Raw genomic sequence first — 17,854 nt, forward strand, 5'->3', positions numbered from 1 at the left:
CAGACCCATCCTTCGTAACCAGGGCGACAGGTAGAACCTGGGCACATAGTGGTACTTGGTGCCCACATAACTGGGTTCTACACACAACCTGATGCAGCCACACACAAAGCTGGCCATCAGGGTAAGGGCAACATTGGGGACATTCTTGCCCCTATTGTCCAGGGACTTGTGCATGACGGCCCGACTGACCCGCTCCATCTTGGCTCCCCAGATGAATCTGAAGACAGCTCGGGTGATTTCCGAGCTGTAGGAGGGGGGGACAGGCCACACTTGCGCCAAGTACAGCAGCCCTGAGAGCACCTCACACCTGATGACCAGGTTCTTGCCCGTTATCGATAGGGAGTGCCCTCCCCACAGTCCCAGTTTCTGTTTCACCTTGGCAGTCCGCTCCTGCCAGTTCTTGTTGCACGTCTCGGCCCCTCCGAACCAGATCCCCAACACCTTCATGTGGTCAGACCTGATGGCGAAGGGGACACTGGATCAGTCGGGCCAGTTGCCAAAGAGCATGGCTTCACTCTTCGTGCGGTTGACCCTGTCCCCCAACGCTAGCTCGAACTGTTCGCAGATGCAAATCAGCCTGCGAACTGACCTCGGATCAGAGCAGAAGATGGTGACGTCGTCCATGTACAGGGAGGTTTTCACTTGGGTTCCTCTGGTCTGGCAGCGTCACCCCTCTTATGCACTCATCCCTCCTGATGGCTTTGGCAAAGGGTTCTATGCAGCACACAAACTAGACAGGCGAGAGAGGGCAGCCCTGCTTGACTCCAGACCTGATGGGGAAGCTGTCTGTTTCCCACCCATTGACCTGGACTGCACTACAGATGTCTGTGTAGAGCAGTCTAATCCAATTCCGGATTCCCTCCCCAGATCCCATTTTGGAGAGCACGTCCGCCATGTCCGTGTGCAATATCCTGTCGAAGGCTTTCTTCTGGTCCAAGCTGACCAGGCAGGCGTTCACCCCCCTGTCCTGCATGTAGGCGATGGTGTCCCTCAGCAGCGCGAGGCTGTCTGAGATCCTCCTGCCCGGTACAGCACAGGTTTGGTCCGGGTGGATCCCCTGTCCCAGAGCAGACTTGACCCCGTTGGCGATAGCCTTGGACAGGATCTTGTAGTCCACATTCAGAGGAGATATGGGCCTCTAATTCCTATTGTCCTCCCTTTCCCCCTCTGCTTGTAGATGAGGGTGATGATGCCCTTCCTCATGGACTCTGACATGCTGCCAGCCAGAAGCATAGTGTTGTACACTTCCAGCAGGTCAGGGCCCATCCAGTTCCACAGAGCCGAATACAACTCAGCCGGTAAGCCGTCCTTCCAGGAGTCTTACTCGACTCAAAGGAACGGACGGAGCCTGTCAGCTCGTCCAGGGTCAGTGGCTGATCCAGACTCTTCTGCTTGCCGTTGTCTAAGACCTGCGTGATAGACGGCAGGAAGTTGTGGGAAGCCATGGGTTCTGTAGCCTTTCCGTTGTACAGACTGGCATAGACACTGATTTTCACTAAATGGAGTGAAGCACATTTTCATGCAGTCTGCAAAGGCGTAATGAATTCAAAATGCCAGCAGACATGTAGGTTGCAAAACCTTAGTGCAGGTTGCACAGTGAAGATTTAAGTATGTGCTCAAAGTAGAAAAGCTGAGGTAATTATCAAACCATGAAATGTAGAATTAGAGTTGTTGCAGTACTCAAGGAGATTATTTGATCCACTAGTAGAATTGTAGAAATTTATGACCTTTACTGTTCAGCCGGCCAACAATGATCTGTAGATTAATTCCTCTTTCCTGCTATTGACTTGAAGGTTATAAAGCTCTTCAAGCCCTCCAAGTGTCAAATTATTGCTGTTTTTAAACCTTCCTACTATCCTTCTGCGCAGTATACTAACTATGGAAGTACTCAGAACCACATTTTATATTGTCTTACATTGAATTTCCTATAAACATTAATATATTAATCATGAAGTACCCTGAAAACTGGATTGAAGGGCAGCAACCAGGAATTAAAATTCTGATCTGTATTTCAGTTAAGCACAAACTCTCAGCTTCCAGAGCAGTTTTGATTTAATATTAAATCCAAAAATTAGAAGTTAGCAGCACATGTGCACATCTGTGCAGTTCATGCGTAAGTCATGACATAGATATGGTGAATAGCCAATTGTTTCACCAGGATAGGGGAGTTCAAAGCTTGAGGCCAAAGGTTTAACGCAAAAGTAAAAGATTTATCAGGAACCTGAGGGGCAATTTCTTCACACAGAGGGAGGCGCATACATGGAACAAGCTGCCTGAGGAAGTAGTAGAGACAGATACAATTACAGCGTTTGGATGGGTACATGGATAGGCAAGGTTGAGATGAATATGGCCAAATGAAGACAAATGAATTAGCTCAGCTGGGATGAAGGGCCTGTTTCCAATCATGCTGTAAATTTATATGATCCATCTGGTGAGAATACAGCCGGGAACACTTTTAATCATCCCAGGTCACTTTGGGAGCCTGCTCTGCTCATGGAATTCTACCTCAACTTCTGAAAGGTGTGAGATAAAGCTGAAGAATTTTAGGATATTCAGATTCAGATTCATTTATTTATTTATTGCATGTACATCAAAATGTATCGTAAAATGTGTTATTTCAGAATCAGAATCAGGTTTATTATCACTGGCATATGATGTGAAATTTGTTAATTTAGCAGCAGCAGTTCAATGCAGTACATAATCCGGCAGAGAGAGAGAAAAGAATAATAATAAATAAAATAAAACATAATAATGAAGAACAAGTAAATTAATTATGTGTATTGAATAGATTTTTAAAAATGTGTAAAAACAGAAATACTGTATATTAAAAAAAGTGAGGTAGTGTCCAAAACTTCAATGTCCATTTAGGAATCGGATGGCAGAGGGGAAGAAGCTGTTCCAGAATCGCTGAGTGTGTGCCTTCAGACTTCTGTATCTCCTACCTGATGGTAACAGTGAGAAAAGGGCATGCTCTGGGTGCTGGAGGTCCTTAATAATGGACGTTGACTTTCTGAGACACCACTCCCTAAAGAAATCTCTTCAAACTCCTAATAAAGTGTAGCCTCTGTCTTGTCTTCTTTATGACTACATCGATATGTTGGGACCAGGTTAGGTCCTCAGAGATCTTGACACCCAGGAACTTGAAGCTGCTCACTCTCTCCATTTCTAATCCCTCTATGAGGATTGGTATGTGCTCTTTTGTCTTACCCTTCCTGAAGTTCACAATCAGCTCTTTTGTCTTACTTACGTTGAGTGTCAGGTTGTTGCTGCGGCACCACTCCACTAGTTGGCATTTCTCACTCATGTATGCCCTCTCGTCACCACCTGAGATTCTACCAAACAACATAGCCCAATAACATGCTTGGGTTAGCCTACAATACATCCTGGTGCTAACGTAGCTTGCCTACAATGCTCAGCAGAACAGCACAGGACACAACAAGCAACAAAACAACAACAGCAAAACAACCCAAACACGAGAAAATCTGCAGATGCTGGAAATTCAAGCAACACACACAAAATGCTGGTGGAACGCAGCAGGCCAGGCAGCATCTATAGGAAGAAGTGCAGACGACGTTTCGGACCGAGACCCTTCGTCAGGACTAACTGAAAGAAGATATAGTAAGAAATTTGAAAGTGGGAGGGGGAGGGGGAGATCCGAAATGATAGGAGAAGACAGGAGGGGGAGGGAAGAAGCTAAGAATTGCAAAGTTGATTGGCAAAAGGGATATGAGAGGATCATGGGACAGGAGGCCTAGGGAGAAAGAAAGGAGGAGGGGAGACCAGAGGAAGACAGAGAGCAGGTAAAGAGTGATTGTGAGAGGGACAGAGAGAGAAGAAAAAAAGGGGGGAAATAAAAATAAATAAGGGATGGGGTAAGAAGGGGAGGAGGGGCATTAATGGAAGTTGGAAGTTGGTTGGAGGAACAACACGTTATATTCCTTCTGGGTAGCCTCCAACCTGATGGTATCAACATTAATTTCTCTAACTTCCGTTAATGCCCCTCCTCTCCTTCTTACCCCATCCCTTATTTATTTTTATTCCCCCTTTTTTTTCTTCTCTCTCTGTCCCTCTCACAATCAATCTTTGCCTACTCTCCATCTTCCTCTGGGCGCCCCTCCCCCTTTCTTTCTCCCTAGGCCTCCCATCCCATGATTCTCTCATATCCTTTTTGCCAATCAACTTTCCAGCTCTCGGCTCCATCCCTCCCCCTCCTGTCTTCTCCTATCATTTCGGATCTCCCCCTCCCCCTCCCACTTTCTAATCTCTTACTAACTCTTCCTTCAGTTAGTCTTGACGAAGGGTCTTGGCCCGAAATGTCAACTGTACTTCTTCCTAGAGATGCTGTCTGGCCTGCTGCATCCCACCAGCATTTTGTGTGCGCAACAGCAAAACAAGCCTCTTTCCTCCCTCCCTCCCCACACATAAATGGTCCTCCAACCCTAGGACAGGCCTCCAGTCTCCAGGCTCCAGGCTTCAGTCATCAGGCTTTGACTTCCAGATTTCTGATGGACTTTTCAGTTCATTATATTAGCGGGCACAGAGCAGAGGAGTGACCTTCACAGACAGCATTGCAGAGACTATCGCGATAAAGACTGGAAACTGATTGTTAACCAGAATACTGATTTAAATACAGAAGGATAGGTATATTTTTTATGGTTTAAAGAAAACACTATATTTTAGTATTAATCTTCTGTGTTCTAACTCCATATGACTAATGAATTAAATTTTCTGTTACAAAGAGGAAGACCTACCTTCCTGTAGATACCAAAAATGGTCCCAATAGGTGCAAGGCAATCGATGTTCGAAGAACCATCCAGTGGGTCAAAGCACACCAGATATTTCCCCTGGAACAAAACAAATGTATGTTAAACTGACTGCAACAATAATGTACACACAGTCCTTTTAAAAAGAGATCAAAATCCTTTCTCTTCAACCGTGCTTCTGGTTTCCTCTCATGTACACAGTTTCCTAATCCCAATAGTCTGCTATCTAGTATGTTTTCATCATTTTAAATGCTTTGTGAGACAGCCTGACACATGTAGAAATTGTATATTACTGTTCTGTCATAATGAATTATGATTACCAGGTGAAACTAGTAATTGCTTACCAATGTCATGTTAATTATTTTGGGGAATTTTTCCACTTGGTTATATCCATAAAACATTAAAAATTTATATAAACAATGGTGAAATGGTGATACTCATTGGTATTTTTGAAGAAAGCTGCCATGGAATCTAATAATCTCTTTGACATGATTTTCTCTTTCTCCTTTCTCCTTTGACTGCAGCCAGATGTCATTCTCAAGAGATCTCTGGGATCAAACAGTGGTATCATCAAGTAGAGTAGGCTGCAAGCTACTTCACTGAATTGTCTCAGATAGAGAACCAGGAATGGAAAAAAACCTTCAGCCAACTTTCCAAATGTTTTTCAGAATACATGATAAAGACTGAAATGTAGGCAAGGGCAAGGTGGAAATATCAAGGCAAATTTATTATTTTAAAACCACAAAGAATAGATGGAATTAAAATTATATATACTTTTTATGGAGTTTGCTAATGAGTAATTATGACTTAGTAGTCCATAAAAAATTTAGTTATACTTCATTCACAAGGGATAGCACCTCCTTTTCTTATTGTGAAATGATTTGCAAGAAGTTCCTCTAATTTGTTGATTTCTGCCAATTGCACTGAAAAAGAGCTGTATGACAATGCTGCTTCTGGGGAAAGCAATGGACTATTGACAACAACTTTTGTTGTTTGCCCGAGTACTCTGGAGATCATGATCTGCCGTCCTCTGCTACAGGTTACACCAGGGTTCCATTCCTGTGAACTGGTCGTAAGCCAAAAAGTTTGCAAAGCAGAGAGATTGCCGAAGGAGACCACTCAGGCAGATTATATCTGTGAGCTAAGTTCCCACATGGCAGAAGATGCATGCAGCCTCACAGCAGCCAGAACATCCATCCAGCTCATCTTGCAAAGGCTTGTTCATACAAGGGGTGATTGATAAGTTTGTGGCCTAAGGTAGACAGAGTCAATTTTAGAAAACCTAGCACCTTTATTTTTCCTACATTTACACACTTAGTCCAGCAGTCATGGAGCATACGGATCCCTACTTTGTAGAAGCCAGCGTCTTGGACCTCCAGAAAGTGGTCCACGTGGAACGGGGTGATTGATAAGTTTGTGGCCTAAGGTAGAAGGAAATGAGTTATTAACTTAAATTTTCTACATTTTCAAAGAAAGAGTTGAACTGCATGTGCATTTAACGAGAGCTGTATAACTCATCTCCTTCTACCTTAGGCCATGAACTTATCAATCACCCCTGCTGTGGACCACCTGGAGGCAGGCCCAAGACATTCTCATTACATGCATGTGCAGTTCAACTCTTTGAGTAATAATGCAGAAAGTTTGAAGTTAATAACTCATCTCCTTCTACCCTAGGCCACAAACTTATCAATCATCCCTGCTGTGGACCACTTCTACAAAGAAGGGATCTGTATGCTCCACGACTGCTGGACTAAGTGTGTACATGTAGGAGGAGACTATGTTGAAAAATAAATGTGCTAGGTTTTCTAAAATTGACTCCTTCTACCTTAGGCCATGAACTTATCAATCACCCCTCCTATGTTTGGACTGTACACATTAGGTTTTTTGTTTTATGTTGGCCGAGGACATGAATAATTATAAGTCCTGATTATCTTTCTGATCAGTCTTATGGCAGATTTTGAGTCAATGTTTTAGAACTTTAAGGTTGTTTCTGTGAAACGTTTCTTTACCAAAATGTCCACACCCCATTCTTCCTCAAAATACTTACTGTGATTGTAATCCATTTTATTTATTTCTGATTAATTATAAAGCTACAGCATCTGGTTTTGTGCCCTATAAATAATACTGCATTGGAGAGCAAAATTGCTGGACTTAGGTTTTAATTATGAATTATGGCTGAGTTTTCCCTCTTTTGTTTTCGGTGATTTTCTCACATATTCATGGACCTAGGTTTCACGGGGTTAACTTTCTATCTTACATCGGTCATGAGCCTCAGTCACTTACACAATGACTTCCAATCAACTTTTCTGAAGAATTGGCATGGACGTTGAGAGGGCAGAAGCAGGCAGTGCAGTCATTACAGTATCACCCACCCATCACATTCATTATACACTCACCCTCTTCTCTGGATCCACAATTATAGCTTCTTTGTTCTCCTCCGACACTAGTATGCATGTACTGTATGATGATCTTAGCATATTAATGACTAGGTCATTAGACAAGAGATCCAGCTTCTTGACTTCATCTCCTGTCACATTCACAGACCCTGCGATTCCATACCTAAATAAAACAATTTGTGAAGGGTCTTTAAGCATTTGTCAGGTAGTTGTCTCTTAAATATAGCACAGCAACGCTAGTAACTGTTTCATTTTCTGAGCTGTTTTGAAATCTGACCACACAGCCCTTTTAAATGGCAAGCACATACCATTCAAAATCTCCTCATGTTACTCCTTCATTTTCTCTCTAAGGTAAGAGTCCAACTGGCAAGATGCCTGCAGGCTGGGAGCCTTCCACTGGTTACCACAGTGACATGATCCATTGATTCACATCGTGGTGAAAGTATTGAAAATTCTCAATAAAGATAACATTCCTTATTTAATGAGGATTTTGCTTGTGTGTTTTCCTCACTGGTTTGCAAATAGCCTTTGTGAAGAGCAATTAAAGATTTCCAGCAGAAAGTTTGTAAATTAAATGAGTAACACACATCAAAGTTGCTGGTGAATGCAGCAGGCCAGGCAGCATCTCTAGGAAGAGGTACAGTCAACATTTCAGGCCAAGACCCTTCGTCAGGACTAACTGAAGGAAGAGTTAGTAAGAGATTTGAAAGTGGGAGGGGGAGGGAGAGATCCAAAATGATAGGAGATGACAGGAGGGGGATGGAGCCAAGATCTGGACAGGTGATTGGCAAAGGGGATATGAGAGGATCATGGGACAGGAGGCCTGGGGAGAAAGACAAGGGGGGGGGTATCCCAGAGGATGGGCAAGGGGTATAGTCAGAGGGACAGAGGGAGAAAAAGGAGAGTGAGAGAAAGAATGTGTGTATAAAAATAAATAACGATGGGGTACGAGGGGGAGGTGGGGCATTAGCGGAAGTTAGAGAAGTCAATGTTCATGCCATCAGGTTGGAGACTACCCAGATGGAATATAAGGTGTTGTTCCTCCAACCTGAGTGTGGCTTCATCTTTACAGTAGAGGAGGCCATGGATAGACATGTCAGAATGGGAATGGGATGTGGAATTAAAATGTGTAATCCTTCAGTTAGTCCTGACGAAGGGTCTCGGCCTGAAACGTTGAATGTACCTCTTCCTTCAGTTAGTCCTGACGAAGGGTCTCGGCCTGAAACGTCGACTGTACCTCTTCCTAGAGATGCTGCCTGGCCTGCTGCGTTCACCAGCAACTTTGATGGGTGTTGCTTGAATTTCCAGCATCTGCAGAATTCCTGTTGTTTGCGTTAATTAAATGAGTATAACTTTTGGCCAGGGAGGTTTCACTGGCAATGGAATTTGAAGAGAATGGTGCAATATTTCTTAGAGCTGACCAGATGGGAGTTAGCATACTTTCCATATCAAATCATGCAATTTTTGTCAAGTTACATATATGAAGTAACCACCCTACAAACCACTGTAAGTAATACCATGAGACCTGTTTGCACCAGAAAATCTACTTTATTCCTTTCTCTTCACTCCTTTTGTGTCCTTTATTTCTTTCCTTTGCACTTTCTTATCTTCATTGCTTTGTCTTTTTTAATATATTCTTTGTGCATGATATCAAAAAACCGATAGGTTTATCCATTTAATGGAAGTAATTCTGATGACTTTTCCCTATATTTAATGGAAGGTGAAGTGAAGTGTGCATGTATACAGGCAGGGGATTCATCAAGTCTAATTGACATACCTGCATTTTCAAAGCCAGGTGGTACCATATTATTGAGCAGTAACATTACTGTAACATCCAGCCTAAGGTAACCCACAGTCATGTTGATTTAATTTCAGCAGGAGCTAACTCCAGGTGAAGATAGGCTGTACTTCTTATAAGAGAGATATATTGGGTCATTAGAACTGGTCAGAGTGACGTGGAGTCATCTAGTACTGGTGAATATGATTTGTTCAAGCTGCATGCTAAGGAGAATGCCTACCAGGGGTAGCTTTATCTCGGAGTCTCCTTGAAGGAATGAAACATCCACACTGATTCCTGAAGCTTTTCTGACTCATGACTGGTCGAAGTGGAGGCGTGTTCCAAATGGTACTGAGAGCTTAATTCCATAAATTAGCAATAGAAAAATCTACTACCGCATAAACCACCCATTTTCACCCACAAAACCTGTGTGGCAGCAAGCCATTCTCAATGCTGAGGGGTTGCTTTAGGGTTCAACTTTTGTAAGGTTGAAATTTGGGATTATATCTGAAAATGCATTGTGTGGTTTGAAAAACAAAAGCTGATGTTGCATCAGTGTCCCACGCTGATTATTGTCACCCACACTGCATTTCTTCCTGGTTTGTCAACACCTTGTTTCATACTGAGGTTGAACACATGGGGACCAAGTGGCCATGATCACAGGGGACCAAGTGGCCATGATCACAGGGGACCACATATAGTCTCAAGAGAGAAGACACAAATTCCACACAGGCAGCACCCAAGCTGAAGACTGAACCCAGACTGCTGCTGCTGTGAGGAAGGGCTCTTCTAGTTGCGTCACTATGTTGCCCTCTGTCATTGTAGTCAAGGAATTCAGTGGTTCAAGAAAGCAGCTCATAATGGGACCAGGGAACTCACCACCCCTCCGCCAATTTTTCTCTTTCATCCTGAATAGTACTGAGGAAAGACTCCATGAGGTGAAGCAACCATCTGATTAATTGACCTCCCCCCCCCCATCAAATAGTTATTATTTTTATAATAGTTCCATCAGGAGAAAGAACTGGATAATTTTCCAGCACAGATAGCTGTGACATCTTGAAACACTTTTACTGTCACTTTGGCTGAAATCAGATTTGTAGTCCAATAAAACCACAGTCCTGGTTTGTCTATAACTAAATGACTATATGGATGAGTAGGTCATCTGTTCCCTTCAGCCTACTCTGTCAATCATCTTCCTGCATTATCTCACAATGTTAGATTCCTTAGTTTACAAAAATCCATAGATTTCAGGATGGAATCAGTACTCTGGAGGTTAAGTAAGATGTAGGCCCGTATTTGTTGAAGGAAATCTTGGGTAGAATTTACAAGTTTGGGAATGAGCACTGCTCATTTCCCACCACAGCTGTCTGTGAATATTTACTCCCCTGTGTCTCTGGACATGAGCTACCAGTTGGTTCTGCAAAGTAGAAAAATCTGGGCCAAATTATCTAAACCAGGGGTTCCCAACCTGGGGTTCAAGACCCCTTGGTTAATGGTAAGGGTCCTTGGCATAAAAAGGTTGGGAACCCCTGATCTAAACTGATATTTGAGATCCAAAAGCAAATGCTGCAGATGCTAGAAACCTGAAATAAAACAGAATATCTTGGAAATACTTAGCAGGCACAGAATACCTGTAGAGTGAAATAATGTTAGTATTTCTGGGCAGTGATCTTTCATTGGAAGTGTCCCCGAGCTGAAATCTCACTCCGCTGCTCTCTTCACAGACTCTATTTCCTCAGACAAACTACAGATTCCATTGCCCTTTGTCGCCATCTGCTGGTTGTTTAAGCACCTGACTGCTTGGAACCTCTCAGGTTTTCACTGCTTTTCTTACATGCTGTCCACTTTTCAGTTTACTTCTGGCATCCATTTGTAGTTGATATTATCACCACTGGGTGTGTGTTAGCATTAATTCACCAAGGATCAGAATCAGTAGGAATACATTGACAGATAAAGGAGGAAAAACAACAGAAATATGTCAACTATCAGATGCAGACAGCGTGGAGCACAGTTTGTACCAAACTTTGTTCCAATCTAATCCCTTCTACCGAGACATGATCCATATTTCTTCATTCCCCATATCCACGTGCTTATTGAAAAGCACCTTAAACGCTTCTATCATATCTGCTTCCACCACCACCCTTGGTAACATGTTCTATACATCTACCGTTCCCTCTGTAAAAAACCTTAGAAACCATAGAAAAACTACAGCACAGAAACAGGCCTTTTGGCCCTTCTTGGCTGTGCCGAACCATTTTCTGCCTAGTCCCACTGATCTGTACACAGACCACATTCCTCCATACACCTCCCATCCATGTATCTGTCCTACTTATTCTTAAATGTTAAATAAGAACCCACATTTACCACCTCGTCTGGCAGCTCATTCCACACTCCCACCACTCTCTGTGTGAAGAAGCCCCCCTAATGTTCCCTTTAAACTTTTCCCCCTTCACCCATGTCCTCTGGTTTTTTTTTCCCCTTGCCTCAGTGGAAAAATCCTGCTTGCATTCACTCTATAGTCATAGTCATAGTCATAGTCATAGTCACACTTTATTGATCCCGAGGGAAATTGGTTATCGTTACAGTTGCACCGTAAATAATTAAATAGTAATAAAACCATAAATAATTAAATAGTAATATGTAAATTATGCCAGGAAATAAGTCCAGGACCAGCCTATTGCTCAGGGTGTCTGACCCTCCAAGGGAGGAGTTGTAAAGTTTGATGGCCACAGGCAGGAATGACTTCCTATGACACTCAGTGTTGCATCTCGGTGGAATGAGTCTCTGGCTGAATGTACTCCTGTGCCCAACCAGTCCATTATGTAGTGGATGGCAGACATTGTCCAAGATGGCATGCAACTTAGACAGCATCCTCTTTTCAGACACCACCATGAGAGAGTCCAGTTCCATCCCCACAACATCACTGGCCTTACGAATGAGTTTGTTGATTCTGTTGGTGTCTGCTACCCTCAGCCTGCTGCCCCAGCACACAACAGCAAACATGATAGCACTGGCCACCACAGACTCGTAGAACATCCTCAGCATCATCCGGCAGATGTTAAAGGACCTCAGCCTCCTCAGGAAATAGAGACGGCTCTGACCCTTCCTGTAGACAGCCTCAGTGTTCTTTGACCAGCCCAGTTTATTGTCAATTCGTATCCCCATGTATTTGTAATCCTCCACCATGTCCACACTGACCCCCTGGATAAAAACAAGGGTCACTGGCACCTTAGCCCTCCTCTGGTCTACCACCAGCTCCTTAGTCTTTTTCACATTAAGCTGCAGATAATTCTGCTCACACCAAGTGACGAAGTTTCCTACTGTAGCCCTGTACTCAGCTTCATCTCCCTTGCTGATGCATCCAACTATGGCAGAGTCATCAGAAAACTTCTGAAGGTGGCAAGACTCTGTGCAGTAGTTGAAGTCCGAGGTGTAAATAATGAAGAGAAAGGGAGACAAGACAGTCCCCTGTGGAGCCCCAGTGCTGCTGATCACTCTGTCGGACACACAGTGTTTGCAAGCACACGTACTGTGGTCTGCCAGTCAGGTAATCCAGAATCCATGACACCAGGAAAGCATTCACCTGCATCTATACCCATCATAATTTTATATACCTCTATCAAATCTCCCCTCATTCTTCTACACTCTGGGGAATAAAGTCCTAACCTATTCAACCTTTCTCTGTAACTGAGTTTTTTAAGTCCCGGCAACATCCTTGTAAACCTTCTCTGCACTCTTTCAACCTTATTAATATCTTTCCTGTAATTTAGTGACCAAAACTGAACACAATACTCCAGATTCGGCCTCACCAATGCCTTATACAACCTCATCATAACATTCCAGCTCTTATACTCAATACTTTGATTAATACAGGCCAAAGTACCAAAAGCTCTCTTTACGACCCTATCTACCTGTGATGCCACTTTTAGGGAATTTTGTATCTGTATTCCCAGATCCCTCTGTTTTACTGCACTCCTCAGTGCCTTACCATTAACCCTGTATGTTCTACCTTGGTTTGTCCTTCCAAAGTGCAATACCTCACACTTGTCTGTATTAAACTCCATCTGCCATTTTTCAGCCCATTTTTCCAGCTGGTCCAAATCCCTTTGCAAGCTTTGAAAACCTTCCTCACTGTCCACTACACCTCCAATCTTTGTATCATCAGCAAATTTGCTGATCCAATTTACCACATTATCATCCAGATCATTGATATAGATGATAAATAACAATGGACCCAGCACTGATCCCTGTGGCACACCACTAGTTACAGGCCTCCACTCTGAGACGCAATCCTGTACTACCACTCTTTGGCTTCTTCCATTGAGCCAATGTCTAATCCAATTTACCATCTCTCCATGTATACCTAGCGACTGAATTTTCCTAACTAACCTCCCATGCGGGATCTTGTCAAAAGCCTTACTGAAGTCCATGTAGGCAACATCCACTGCCTTCCCTTCATCCACTTTCCTGGTAACCTCCTCGAAAAACTCCAATAGATTGGTCAAACATGACTTACCACGCACAAAGCCATGTTGACTCTCCCTAATAAGTCCCTGTCTATCCAAATGCTTGTAGATTCTGTCTTTTAGTACTCCCTCCAATAACTTACCCACTACCGACATCGAACTTACCAGCCTATAATTTCCTGGATTACTTTTTGATCCTTTTTTAAATAACGGAACAACATGAGCCACTCTCCAATCCTCCGGCACCTCACCCGTAGACACCGACATTTTACATATATCTGCCAGGGCCCCTGCAATTTCAGCACTAGTCTCCTTCAAGGTCTGAGCGAACACCCTGTCAGGTCCTGGGGATTTATCCACTTTAATTTTCCTCAAGACAGCAAGCACCTCCTCCTTTTCAATCTGTACAGTTTCCATGATCTCACTACTTGTTTCCCTTAATTCCACAGACGTCATGCCAATTTCCTTAGTAAATACAGACGCAAAAAAATTTAAGATCTCCCCCATTTATTTTTGTTCCGCACATAGCCGACCACTCTGATCTTCAAGAGGACCAATTTTATCCCTTACAATCCTTTTACTCTTAATATACCTGTAAAAACTCTTTGGATTATCCTTCACTTTGACTGCCAAGGCAACCTCATGATGCCTTTTAGCCCTCCTGATTTCTTTCTTAAGTATATTCTTGCACTTTTTATACTCCTCAAGCACCTTATTTACTCCCTGTTTACTCTCTCTTCTTCTTTATCAGAGTTGCAATATCCCTTGAGAACCAAGGTTCCTTATTCCTATTCACTTTGCCTTTAATCCTGACAGGAACATACAAGCTCTGCACTCTCAAAATTTCTCCTTTGAAGGCTTCCCATTTACCGATCACACCCTTGCCAGAGAACAACCTGTCCCAATCCACACTTTTTAGATTCTTTCCCATTTCTTCAAATTTGGCCTTCTTCCAGTTTAGAACCTCAACCCTAGGACCAGATTTATCTTTATCCGTGATCAAGTTGTAACTAATGGTGTTATGATCACTGGAACCAAAGTGCTCCCCTACACACACTTCCGTCACTTGTCCTAACTTGTTTCCTAATAGGAGATCTAATATTGCATCCCCTCTAGTTGATACCTCTCTATATTGATTTAGAAAACTTTCCTGAACACATTTTACAAACTCTAACCCATCTAGACCCCTAACAGTATGGGAGTCCCAATCAATATGTGGAAAACTAAAATCCCCTACCACTACAACTTCATGTTTCCTGCAGTTGCCTGCTATCCCTCTGCAGATTTGCTCCTCTAAGTCTTGCTGACTATTGGGTGGTCTGTAATACAATCCCACTAATGTGGCCATGCCTTTCCTGTTTCTCAGCTCCACCCATAAGGACTCAGTAGACAAGCCCTCTAATCTGTCCTGCCTGAGCAGTGCTGTAACATTTTCCCTGACAAGCAATGCTACCCCCGCACCTTTCGTTCCTCTGCCTCTATCACATCTGAAACATCAGAACCCTGGAATATGAGAGGATCGTGGGACGGACGGGAGGCCTAGGGAGAAAGAAAGGGGAAGGGCCCATGATCCTCATGTCCCTTTTGCAAATCAACTTTCCAGCTCTTAGCTCCATCCCTCCCCCCTCCTGTCTTCTCCTATCATTTTGGATCTCCCCCTCCCCCTCTCACTTTCAAATCTCTTACTATCTCTTACTTTCAGTTAGTCCTGACGAAGTGTCCCGGTACAAAACGTCGACTGTACCCCTTCCTATAGATGCTGCCTGGCCTGCTGCATTCACCAGCAATGTGTTGCTTGAAATTCCAGCATCTGCAGATTTCCTCATGTTAGTGTTATTCCAATGCCACTCAGTTAGCCACTCCCACATGGAAGGAGTTCTCACACTGTACAAGCGAGGTTATCAGTAAAGTTCAGTTGAATATCCTGCATGCTGGAGCATTGGTGTGCTCTGCACTCTCCTTCAATATAGAACACAACATGCTGTCAAGAAGTGGTTGATCATTAACGAATTGGTGCTACGAACCAAGTGAGATTCCCCAAGAAGAAAGAATTTAGAGTAAATCTGTTCTTATCACATATACTGTATCTATAACAAATATCCAGATGCTTATCAACTTAAATTGCCTGTGCTAGTTGGTAATTGTATGCACCGTGAGGCTGAGCTGAGAGAGGGGCAGGGTTGCTATACACCTCCTTCAAGCTGCACCCAAAGGTGAATACGTTGTAATAATCTGTGGGCCACTAGCCTAGGGAAGTGCACAGAGACACAGACACAGCTGAGAGCTCAGAGAAGTCAGTCAAACTCTCAGAAAGAAACAAGAAGACCTTCGTAGTCCAAATAAATAAACTTCTAAACAAGCAAACAGGTAAATGGAGAAAATACCTGTAGTACCTACATCTATTTACCTAATAAAGCCCCTCTGAGACATCTGACTTCTCTAAACCCAGGGACATTGAGAGATGTCTCAAATTGAGAGATTTAGGGTTCAAGCAATCTCACCCAGGATTTAGAAGAGCATCAAGTAAGCACACTGATAAACTCCATGGGGGACAAAGCTGAGGATATCATGGGTGGATTAGGACTGACAGATGCTCAAAAAAAGTACAAAATAGTGCAGGATAAAGGGTATTTCACATGAAAGCAACACAATTCACTCGGTTGAGGATGTCATGCAGAAGTGAGTGGATGGAAGCTGACTCTACCCTCATAGAAGCTCAACTATGTGAAAGCTTTCCTGCATCACAGAGTAAACTGGCTCCTTATTTTAGAAAGGATATACTGACATTGGAGAGGGTTCAGAGTAGATTCACGAGAATGACTCCAGGAATGAAAGGGTTACTGTATGAGGAATGTCTGGCAGCTCTTGGGCTGTATTCCCTGGAGTTCAGGAGAATGAGGGGGGATCTCATAGAAACATTCCAAATAATAAAAGGCCTAAACAGATTAGATATGGCAAAGTTATTTTCCAAGGTAGGGACTCTAGGAAAAGAGGGCATGACTTCAAGATTGAAGGACGTCCATTTAGAACTGAGATGCGGAGAAATTACTAGTCAGAGGGTGGTAAATCGATGGAATTTCTTGCCATGAGCGGCTGTGGAGGCCAAGTCATTGGGTGCATTTAAGGCAGAGATAGATAGGTTCTTGATTAGCCAGGGCGTCAAAGGGTATGGGGTGAAAGCAGGGGAGTTGGGATGACTGAAAGAATTGGATCAGCCCACGATTGAATGGTGGAGCAGACTCAATGAGCTGAATGGCCTACTTCTGCTCCTATATCTTATGGTCTTATATGGAAATTTATGGAATTTTATAAATTTCATAAATTTCATATTTATAAAATAATATTTATAAAATAATTCCATATTTTATAAATATGGAAATTTGCACTGAATTGGAAAAGGACCAAATCTGCAGCAAGGTCATGCAATAATGTGAGCATGGATGGCTAGCTGTTTTAAAAGGAGCTCACAGACTCAGACCTTACTAACTTGAAAGAGACACATTCACTATTCTTGAGGGTTTGCAGCTAAAGTGCTCCAGAGCATAGTGCTTGAATGCCCAAATCATCAGTCAAATCCACCAAGGACAGAATATCGCCTAAGAGCAAGGCAATCTGTGTGGTGGCCTGGTCTGAGGGTTAGACCATGGAGGTTATCTAAAGCAATGTGAAACATGCAGGAAACTGCATAAAAATCATGCTGAACCTCTCTGAACCTCTCATTCTGTCCCACAGAATTCCCAGACTTTCCATGGAGAATTGCAGACAGACATTTTCGAGCTGAAAAGAGACAAATATCTTCTCACTGTGGATTACTACTCACAGAACACTGAGGTGTCCAAGCTGTGCTCTACACCCTCAGCTGCATTTATACAGTATCTGAAAGCTGTATTCACTCGCTGTGAAATACCAAAAAACACTTGTGTCAGACAACGGCCCATAATTCAGCTGCTCAGAATTCAAAACCTTTGCTAGGGATTACGAGTTCAAACACCAGACAAACAGTCCACAGTACCCACAGGCAAATGGAGAAGTGGAAAGAGCAGTGTGAACAGTTTAGAGTCTCCTAGCAAAGGCAAAAGACCCCTATAAAACACGGCTGGCTTAACGCTCCACACCTCTTGCGAATCGCTGCAGTCCATCAGAGCTGTCAATGAGCCAGAGACCGAGAACAAGCCTGCCCGTTCTCCCTTCCCTTCTCCAACCTCACTTATCCGACTTAGACAAAGTGTGAAATTTTGACTCAACACAGAGAGAGAAAACGAAGAGCAAGCAGGATTTCAAACATAGAACAAAATCTTCGTCGCTGCTCAGGAGTGGTGAAGCTGTTTGGGTTTCAGACCAGTTCACCAAAGAACAATAGTCCGGCAGCACGCACCACAATTGTTGTGATCAGAACATCACAAGGGGAAATCAGGCGGAACAGGCGTGCAATTGTGCATCTTCAAAGTCCAC

The 17,854-nt window shown here is 43.3% G+C and overlaps 1 protein-coding gene across 1 annotated transcript in view; it reads right to left on the bottom strand.

Annotated features, from left to right (window-relative positions):
• Window positions 1–17,854, bottom strand: part of LOC140211648 (fructose-1,6-bisphosphatase isozyme 2-like) — a 77,751-nt gene that overhangs the window by 56,518 nt on the left and 3,379 nt on the right. Inside the window, exons 2-3 of the mRNA XM_072281629.1 lie at window positions 7,160–7,322; window positions 4,752–4,844 (exon numbers count right to left, since the gene is read on the bottom strand). Of these exons, the coding sequence (XP_072137730.1) occupies window positions 4,752–4,844; window positions 7,160–7,322 (256 nt within the window). The remainder of the gene's footprint in view (window positions 1–4,751; window positions 4,845–7,159; window positions 7,323–17,854) is intronic.

Source organism: Mobula birostris, chromosome 17, assembly GCF_030028105.1.
Source record: "Mobula birostris isolate sMobBir1 chromosome 17, sMobBir1.hap1, whole genome shotgun sequence".
NCBI lineage: Eukaryota > Metazoa > Chordata > Chondrichthyes > Myliobatiformes > Myliobatidae > Mobula > Mobula birostris.